This window comes from Galeopterus variegatus, unplaced genomic scaffold, assembly GCF_000696425.1.
Source record: "Galeopterus variegatus unplaced genomic scaffold, G_variegatus-3.0.2 Scaffold3031, whole genome shotgun sequence".
NCBI lineage: Eukaryota > Metazoa > Chordata > Mammalia > Dermoptera > Cynocephalidae > Galeopterus > Galeopterus variegatus.
In genome coordinates, this window is record NW_007729142.1 from 7,740 (window position 1) to 18,446 (window position 10,707).

General features: G+C 38.6%; 1 protein-coding gene across 1 annotated transcript in view; it reads right to left on the reverse strand.

Moving 5' to 3' along the window:
• The window catches only part of EXOC2 (exocyst complex component 2), an 88,503-nt gene that overhangs the window by 7,403 nt on the left and 70,393 nt on the right, over nucleotides 1-10,707 (reverse strand). The window contains exon 12 of the mRNA XM_008583759.1: nucleotides 4,022-4,146. Within this exon, the coding sequence (XP_008581981.1) occupies nucleotides 4,022-4,146 (125 nt within the window). The remainder of the gene's footprint in view (nucleotides 1-4,021; nucleotides 4,147-10,707) is intronic.

The window sequence follows — 10,707 nt, forward strand, 5'->3', positions numbered from 1 at the left end:
ATTCTGGGAGAGTACTTCTGGATGAGGTTAACATTTGAAGCAGTAGACTAAATAAAGCAGAGCTGCCTTCCCTGATATAGGCGGCCTCATCCAATCAGTTGAAGGTTGACTAGAACAAAAAGGCTGACCTCCACCGAGTAAGAGGGAACCCCTCCTGTCTGACAGCCTTCAAACTGGAACGCTGGGATTTCTCTGCCGTCACACTTGAACTGAAACATCTGCTCTTCTTGGGTCTCACATCTGCTGGAATTTGGACTGGAACTCACACCACCAGCTTCCTCCTGGGTCTCTAGCTTGAAGACCTCTGGACTTGTCAGCCTCTACAATCACGTGAGCCACTTCCTTATAATAAACCCCGAGTGTGTGTGTGAGTGTGTGTGTATACACATATCCTATTGGTACAGTTTCTCTGGAGAACCCTACTCACATACCTGTATGGTGTGCTGTAGGGAAGGGACATGCCAGTGTAAAACTCTAAGTGTCTCAATTGTCAGAGAGTGTCTTCTCTAAATCCAACTTCCACAGAATCTAATACTGCACACACACTGAATTGTGTACATAGGAGGACTGTTCAACAGGAACAGTATTTCACAGTCATCTGTTCTGTTCAATAATTTTTAAACTGAAGAAAAGAGTAAAATCTGTTGTTTAAAGCATCATACCAAAATTAAGGCTAAATTTTGCCACAACAATTTGGCCCACTAAACAGGTGCTTACGAATACATGATGACATCTACCGGACAACAATTTTGTAAAACTGAAGGACTTGTCTCCAAATACATAAAATATGTGTGTGTGGTGGGAGGATTAGGTATAAGGCATGCCCCTTGCAATTGTTAATGAAATAATAGTTACTTTTTGTTTTAACTTGATGAAGAGTTGAACATGTCCAATACAATGAAAGTCTGCCTTATTTTTTAACAGAAATCTAATTTTGGAACATATAAGCATATTTTAATTTACACAGTATGAGTTATGTGACTTTAAAATGTTGATTCCTAATAGTTAACAATTATTTGGATGCTTTAAAGATTTTCATCCAAAAAATACTATATTTAACACATATCTAAAAGTGAGATCTTAACTTACTATTAACCATTCTGCTAACTAAAAACCTTAACTCTTTCCTGCACACACAGACCAAAACTACTTTGTGGTAAGAACAACGGCTAGATTTCACTGTTTTGATTCACATATGTTACTTCATATAGGCATAACTGGTTTGAAGAACTGACTATTTTTTAAACTGTTGGAAACTCCATCTAAATCTTTAACGGATAGGCTCTTAATAAACAAGATAGTTTTATAAGAAGAAAAATAAGAAATTTCAAGTAAATTGTGTTGAAATATCATAAAGCTCCCTTGTATGAAATTAAATATCAACTATCAAAACTCCCAGAACTCCTCTCAATGTTAATTTAATTAAGTTTCTGCATGTCACTCATAGACTGACAGGGCGTCACACTTTCCTAAATCCTGCTGCATTCCTTTTTATTCCCCGTGAGTGTCTTTCTTGCTTTTCAACAGAGGGTAAATATTTCTAAAGCATGCCTAAATCTGTAAAGTGAATTATACTTAATTAATAATTATTACTATAAACGTTTAAGAAAAGTTTATAAACTTAAATAGGGAGAAATACCACAGGCATATCCAATCCAGTATAACTAATTAACATCAGTTTTTTCATTTCAACAATAATATTGTTCACAAGTTCTGAAGTAGGTAATTTATTTTTCATTTACAACCAATTATCTTATTTGTATTTTTACTGTAACTAGTTACAACCCATAAGGAAGGAAAATATATTCCCTTTTCACTAAAATATCCCCAATCAAAAACTCTTAGGAATTTTATGACTCTAAAAAGATTCAAGATAAGGCAACTACTGTCCATGTGTGGTGGGCCATCTGTAGGAACTGACCCAAATGAGTGGAAAACACTTGGCTGGAAACAAGTATTATGGTCTAAAATCCATTTCCTAATGGACCAATTCTTTAGATGAGTGAATCCATCTTGACATCATTCAATTCTACTCTAGTATGTCCGGTCCAGTATTTTTTAATGCTACTAAATTTTGTTCACTGAATACCTATTATGTGCCAGGCCAATGAAATTTCAATTACTGGAATAAATTTTATTCCAAATAATAAGCACTTTATTTATGTTAACTCACTGAATTCTCAAACCAGCCTTAGGGAGGTATGTGCAGAGAAGAAAAGTAATTTGCCTAAGGTCACAAGAGTGACACACACGGGATGTTTCCACTGTGACAACAGTGCTCTGTGAGAAGATTTATGAGAGCTGTCTGTCCAAAGGAACAGTATGGAGGATCCAGCCTTTCCCGTCCACGTGAGCGATCTGGTTTAGAGAGGAAGTTGTGGTGCCCGGGGCAGACCGGGGCAGAGGGCACGGCACCTCAGGACTGTCCTCAGAAATGCGAGCCACACCACTGTCACCCAGCTGAGATTCATGACATACAGACTGATGCGTGGCATGTGCGAATGCAGAGCACTGGGAAAACGTTTTCTAGGACACCTATAAGACTGAAGCACTCTCCTCCTAAGCCAGCAGTCAGCAACTCTGCACTTATGAAGACCAGGCAAAACCTACATGTATTTTATGGAAGAAGGACGTCCTCTGTATAGTTGACTTTTCAGTAGCATTTGTGTATAACCAAGTCATACAAAAAGAAGAAAGTTTTTCATTGCTTTAATCCTTTGAACGTTCACCTATAGAGTAATGAATACACTGCTCAAGTTCAAGGAAGAAAAAATGCATTGATACGTCACACTGAAGAGAATGGTTTTCTGCACTAAGGAGTTTGTTTTCATGCACTACTGTTTTTCTGTTTTTCATGCACAAATACTCATCTAAGCAAGGATCTAGGGATCTAGGGATCTAGTAGAGTTAAAAGAAAAGAGACAGTCAGCAAATAGAAATTAAATACACAAAGGGAAAAAACCTCCACAGCACAACTCTATTTCTTTAATACCCGCGTGAATTTATGTCTATGGTTAAGAGACTCAAGAAACCCCTGGAGCGCCCAGGCAACTAACCGCTTTTCTCCAAAGAGTGATCTTAAACCACAAGGGCTGTGCCTTTGTGCAAAAAACAAAACATGATTTTAGTCCTTGTCCTTATCAACTTTCTGTGAAAACAGCCTTTAGCCTCAGGAAGACCCACCTTTCCCAGCTTCTCCCATGGCTATAAAGAGTTCTCCCTTGGAGACACAAAAGAGAGCTGTCTTCTCAATGTTACAGGTGAGGGACCCTCAGCAGCTCGGGGCAAAGGATGTTAGAATCCATATTCCAGGAACAGGGGGCCTTTCCTGAAGCACCTGAAGTGAGATCATAAAGTGATGAGTCTGACTTCCACGTGCTACACACAAAAGTCAGAGTCATTACCTTATGTTCATGCTTTCTATGCTATCAACTGTATTATGATTAAGACACGAAGCAAATGAGTGACTCATGAAAATGTAAAGGCTTATAAAAACCTCTGTAGGCTGATAACAATGGGGCTAGACTATGTGATCTTTAAATTCTCACCAACCAGATAATTGAACAGTTATATGGATTAGTACGGACCTATGTGCAAGCTGCAAACATTTTATCTTTTTTTTTTTATCATTTGTTTATGGTCTCCTATATAATAATTTCATCCATAATGGGACTTCACTGGCATGACAGTTGATTCTAAATCCTTGGAAATATTTCAAGTTTTCTTTTTTACTATCTCATTTAATCCTTACAACCACCTGTTGAGATAGCTGCCCTTACTACTCTCTTTTTACAGATGAGGAAACCAAGTCCCAGAACAGTCAAGTAACTTGTCCAATGTCACATGGCTACTAAGTGCTAGGGCTTTATTACGCTTTTAACTAATCTTAAAATATATGACAATAGTTATAGGTGTTGGGCCTGTAAAGTCTTTAAAAAAAAATCACTTCACAACCTAAAATTTTAAGGACTATAAATTCACAGTGGCTTAGCTCCACCTATAGTCAAATTCATATACATACCTCACTGAAAAGGCTTCCATTAACATATGAAATCCAGAGTTTCCAGAAGTTAGGCAGCTGACTTAAAACAAGCTTGGTCAATTTTTCAACAAATGCCACCCTATGAGGAGTTTTGTATCTCCATGCTAAGGGCAGAAAAGAATAAAATACTATGAATATACTTTCAAATCAAGAAAAAAATCTATTTGAACAGATTACTGCCCCTTCTCCCACCCAGAAATCAAATATACACTAGAAGTAGCCCAAACTGTGTGGAAACACATGGTGACCCACTCTGGCTGCAGAGTTTTAATTTACTGACACAGCAGTATTTCATTTTTCACATTGCACTCCCACTGCCCAGAAGCATCCAGAGCACAGTGGTATGCTTGTAACCAGAGATATGCCACCTCTCTCGTTTCCCTCCGGTAAGAAGAGCCCCCTCTACAGCATCAATGCTGACCAACAGGCCAGACTGAGGGGTCAGGCAAGCACAGCATCAGAAGCTGGGAGGGCTTCGGAGAGCAGGATGCTTTGGCTTTTCGACCTTGTCCTCGGGATGGTATATTTCTCTCAGAAGAATCCTGCTGTTTTTGCTCTGCAGCCAATAACAAAATTTGAGGCTAATATCAACCTGTCAGAAATGCCATTATACATCCTAGAAGGTGAAGATTCAGTAAGGAATCCAGCTGTCATAAAGGAACATATTCAAGAGCAACCACGTAATGAATAACTCCTCCCACAACACAGATGTTAAGAACAAGTGAAAATGTTGAAACCTCTGCGGTTACACATTTAACACAGTGATTGTAGTAACTGGGAAATAAGAATTTAGACTTCTTATGGGAAGAGGAGGTATGGGAACAAAAGCAAAATTCAAGGACCACTAACCATTCCCAGTCTCTCCCTCTTTCTTTACCCCGGGGATCACTGGATTATCCGGCACGCTCAGGATTCTTTCTGCTCCCCTGCATGCCCTCTCTGCCCCACCTCCTGGCCTGCGACCACTTCGTGGGCCATCGGAAATGCTCTCAGGGTCAAGTTCTAACTCCAATGCTGCGACTTCAAAGGCAGATCAGTTTCAGATTAGCACTGTCCTCAGCTCCGCTGGCCAACCAGGAGCTTCCTTTCAAAACACCCCTAGGCAAAAAGTGTTGTTATTCCAGTGAAGGAGGGGTGAATTTTATGTAGTTTTGAATGTTTAATAATTTTCTGACTAGACAATACATGGTTTGAAAATAAAACTTAAAAGGTATACAGTGCAAATTCTACCTCCTGCCCCCACCCCATTTGCCCAGTTCCTAGCCTCAGCTAGGTAAGAAACCACTGTTACTAGTTTCTTGTGATTCTTTCTGAAATGTTTTTTTTATGTACACAAGCAAATACAAATATGTATTCTCCCCTCCCTTCTTTAAGTTTTTGTTTTTTGCACAAATGAAAGCATACTAAACAAACTCTTGATGTGTGTGGCTTTTTTCATTTAATAATGGATCCTGGAATTCTGTATTCATGCATAAAGCACTTCCTCTTTTTCCCCACAGTTACTTAGTAATTCATATTTTGGATGCATCATAATTTAACAAGTTCCTTTCTGATGAACGAGACTGTTTCGACTCTTTTGTAGTTAAAATTAATGCTTCCACCAATAACTGTATGCCTACACCATTTAGCACAGGTGCAAGTGTAAGCGTGAATAATTTCCTTTATCAAGAACTGCTAGGTCAAAGAGTAAGTGTAGTTGTGATTTTCACAGCTATTACCGAATTGCCCTCTAAAGGGGTTATTTACACTTCCACTAGCAACACATGAAAGTAAGAGCTTCATATTATAACCTCACCAATGAATAGACCAAATAAAGCCCAAAACAAAACAGTAAACACTTGGGGTTTTGCTAAACTGGTATCTCACTGTAGTGTTACACTGTATTATTATTATTATTATTATTATTATTATTATTATGTGTGTGGCTGAATACCTATTCACATGCTTAAGAACCACTGAGACTTCCCTTTTGTGGCCCATAAAGCCTCTTTATGTATTAGCAATATTAGCCCTTTGTCTATGTTATGAGTTGTGGGAAAAAATTTAAATTCAGTTTTCACATGCGTGAAAGGCATGACTCTTTATTTAGGTCTACACTGTAAATTTTTATCTGTTCATTTAGCCAATACTTATTGAGTATCTACTGTGTGCTTATTATGTGGCTACACCTTAGACCTCTCTAAATTGTTCACCATTAATGCTGAACAAGGTAGGTCTTCACCTTCACTGAGTTTATAATCTAATAGAACCGCCCATTAAATAAGTCATAATAGTAATGTGAGATGAGTATAAAGAGATAAGTAGATTTCATCTGGAGACAGAGCTGTTATAGACTCCTTTTCCCACTAGTAATTGATAAAGACTGTTTTCCATGGCCAAATGTGTCCTGGTTCCAATGATAAGGTCAAAAATAAAACTTGATGCATTGAAAGATTTGCCTTATATGGTCGCAAATAGACTTTTACGAGGCATCTTCCCCAAGAATGATGTTTCAAAAGATATGAACTCCTCCACACAGCTATATTGACCATTATCTTGTATACCCTGACTGCGAGAAACTCATCTGTATCTTTATCTCATGTATTATTTATGGGGCTTGTTTGCAGGGAAATTAAAGTGAAAGCAACCTAAGCAGAACCCAAGTCTCTGAGGGGACTGAATCTGGACCAGCTCTTCAGCTCTTCATGGGGCATGCCTGGCTCATTTGAGAACCATATGTTCTACATATACATAGATACTCTACACATGCACAGATAGTCCACACATGCATGGATACTCTGTAGTGCACATAGTCCACCCATGCATGGATACTCTATGCATGCACAGATACTCCACACATGTGTGGATACTCTGCATGTGCACAGATACTTTACGTATGCATGGATCTCTACACATAGATACCGCTGGGTCTCAATGAGTAGTCCATCTTGGAAATTACTCCCCACCCCCAAAGTAAAATAGGGAGAGAAGATTGCCATTTCACAATTAAAAAAAAAAATTCTTTTTTAGAAGCCACAAAATAAACAAAAGTAAACTAAGCTTCTCTCTTGTTAAATCTATTAATTAATAAGTATTCTAACTGAAATGATTTTATGATAGGAAAAGTATTTAGACAATTGTAAATAAAAACATAGCAAACTAATTCCAAAAGGCTTCCAAAAACATTCCTTCAGCTAAATCTTTTCATGGCAGATTAACTGGTAAAATTATTTTGTCTGAGTTCCCCAGAGCATGGAGTGTTAATACAGATACTTAACAGTGTTGCCAGAGAATCATACTCGGCTGGTAGTTCTGTAATTACTTAAAGTGCTGGTGCTCAATCATCATGGTTCCTGGAAATCAGCTGGGTTCCTGTGGACTCCTTCCCAGTGATAGAGAACAATTCTTAGTATCATGTTTTGTGGAATATACTAAAAAGCAAATGTACTTCACAGGGCCTGGTTTTCCGAAGCCTTGCAGTTTCAAATACTGACCTTGCAAGGACAGGAAATTTTCCCCAGGCTAGCGAATCTCTGTTGCAAGATAAGAATTGTGGCACAGCAGGTTGCTGGCTCGAAAGACAGACTAGTTACTGATTGTTATGTAAAGATACTGAGAAATTGTTATAGGAAGGAATGTTTGCTAAGACCAAACTGTTGTTGATAGGACCACTTAACGGCTTGTTTCACTGAAAGTTACCAGCCTATACTGTTAAGCTATACCCCCACCTATGTCTCTNACTGTACACGCGCACAGATAGTCCACAAGTGCATAGATACTCTACACACGCAGATAGTCTAAATACTCTACATGCGCACAGATAGTCCACAAGTGCATAGATACTCTACACACGCAGATAGTCTAGATACTCTACACGCACACAGATAGTCCACAAGTGCATAGATACTCTACACACGCAGATAGTCTAGATACTCTACACGCACACAGATAGTCCACAAGTGCATAGATACTCTACACATACAGATAGTCCACACACACGGATACTCTACACATGCACAGATAGTCCACACATGCATGGATTCTCTATAGCACACATAGTCCACCCATGCATGGATACTCTATGCATGCACAGATAGTCCACACATGTGTGGATACTCTACATGTGCACAGATACTTTATGTATGCATGGATCTCTACACATAGATACCACTGGGTCTCAATGAGTAGTCCATCTTGGAAATTACTCCCCACCCCCAAAGTAAAATAGGGAGAGAAGATTGCCATTTCACAATAAAAAAAAAAAAATTCTTTTTTTAGAAGCCACAAAATAAACAAAAGTAAATTCAGCTTCTCTCTTGTTAAATCTATTAATTAATAAGTATTCTAACTGAAATGATTTTCTGATAGGAAAAGTATTTAGACAATTGTAAATAAAAACATAGCAAAATAATTCCAAAAGGCTTCCAAAAAGATTCCTTCAGCTAAATCTTTTCATGGCAGATTAGCTGGTAAAATTATTTTGTCTGAGTTCCCCCGAGCATGGAGTGTTAATACAGATACTTAACAGTGTTGCCAGAGAATCATACTCGGCTGGCAGTTCCGTAATTACTTAAAGTGTTGGTGCTCAATCATCATGGCTCCTGGAAATCAGCTGGGTTCCTGTGGACTCCTTCCCAGTGATAGAGAACAATTCTTAGTATCATGTTTTGTGGAATATACTAAAAAGCAAATGTACTTCACAGGGCCTGGTTTTCCAAAGCCTTGCAGTTTCAAATATTGACCTTGCAAGAACAGGAAATTTTCCCCAGGCTAGCGAATCTTTCTTGCAAGATAAGAATTGTGGCACAGCAGGTTGCTGGCTCAAAAGACAGACTAGTTACTGACTGTTATGTAAGATACTGAGAAATTGTTATAGGAAGGAATGTTTGCTAAGATCAAACTGTTGTTGATAGGACCACTTAATTGTCTACTGGAATGTCATCTGGCTTGTTTCACTGAAAGTTACCAGCCTATACTGTTAAGCTATACCCCCACCTATGTCTCTTCCTATAACTTCCTGGTCTGGAAAATAAATGCAGGAAGAGAACACCAATTTGGAGTTATTTTCCCAAGGAAGGGATGGCTCTCGCTTGAGCATCCCAAAGAGAGATTAACGACTTCGGGGCCTCTCACTGCTCAGTAGAGATGGGCTGTGAGTAATCCTTTGTGTCTCTGTCACCCAGGGGAAGTGGGGTGACAAATCTGTGGGAGGCAAAGCAACAATGTTTTATTTGATCTTTTATTACTTGCGAATTATTTATACCTACATATGTATGTATGTAATGACAGTCCTTTCCCCCCATTCCTTCTAAGTCTAGGTCATCCAAATTCTGATCGTTATAATTAAAAAATGAATTTGGATTTTCTTACTGAATCCAACATGTAATTGTTAAAGGCCTACATGAATATGCCACTGACAGAATAACCTCAAGAGTAATTTCCTAAGGATAATGAAAGGAAGTAAGTAGATATGGCAGGAACGTCCATCCAATTTATTTCAGTAGAAAACACAAAGTAAGTATGTAGGCTTATGAATTTTGCTTGATCACAAAGTTCAGAATGAACTTCCTCAACTTCATTCATACCTATGGTTTACTGAAAGCCATGATGTTCCAATTTCAAGTAATAATTTTTGGGGAAATTAAACTTGATTTATTCCACTCCCACTTCTAGCCTTGCTAAAGTAACACAGATTGGATTTAACCTCCAGCCATAAACAACTAGAAAACTGAAAAAAAACCTCTACGAAACAACTGTTTTTAGACACCACACAGCAGGCAGCACACCCGTGATCCCTGAGGGAGGGGAGCATTTGCAGGTCTGCAGCGAGTTGTGCTTTCCACCAGCATCATTCCTGGACAATGGGGCAAAGAAGGAGAAACCAAAAGAAAGTGCAGTAGCCTTTCTGAGTTAGACAGACAGAGACTGTAGTTTAAGGAGGCACAGATGACTGCAAANTCTGGAAAATAAATGCAGGAAGAGAACCCCAATTTGGCATTAATTTTCCAAGGAAGGGATGGCTCTCACTTGAGGGTTCCTGCGGGAGATTAACCACTTCGGGGCCTCTCACTGCTCAGTAGAGATGGGCTTTGAGAAATCCTTTGCATCTCTGTCACCCAGGGAAAGTGGGGTGACAAATCCGTGGGGGGCAAAGCAACAATGTTTTATTTGATCTTTTATTACTTGCGAATTATTTATACCTACATATGTATGTTTGTAGTGACAGTCCTTTCCCCCCATTCCTTCTAAGTCTAGGTCATCCAAATTCTGATCATTATAATTAAAAAATGAATTTGGATTTTCTTACTGAATCCAACATGTAATTGTTAAAGGCCTACATGAATGTACCACTGACAGAATAACCTCAAGAGTAATTTCCTAAGGATAATGAAAGTAAGTAAGTGGATATGGCAGGAACGTCTGTCCAATTTATTTCAGTAGAAAACACAAAGTAAGTATGTAGGCTTATGAATTTTGCTTGATCACAAAGTTGAGAATGAACTTCCTCCACTTCATTCATACCTATGGTTTACTGAAAGCCATCCTTCATGATGTTCCAATTTCAAGTAATAACTTTGGGGGAAATTAAACTTGATTTATTCCACTCCCACTTCTAGCCTTGCTAAAGTAACACAGACTGGATTTAACCTCCAGCCATAAACTACTAGAAAAACTAAAAAAAAACC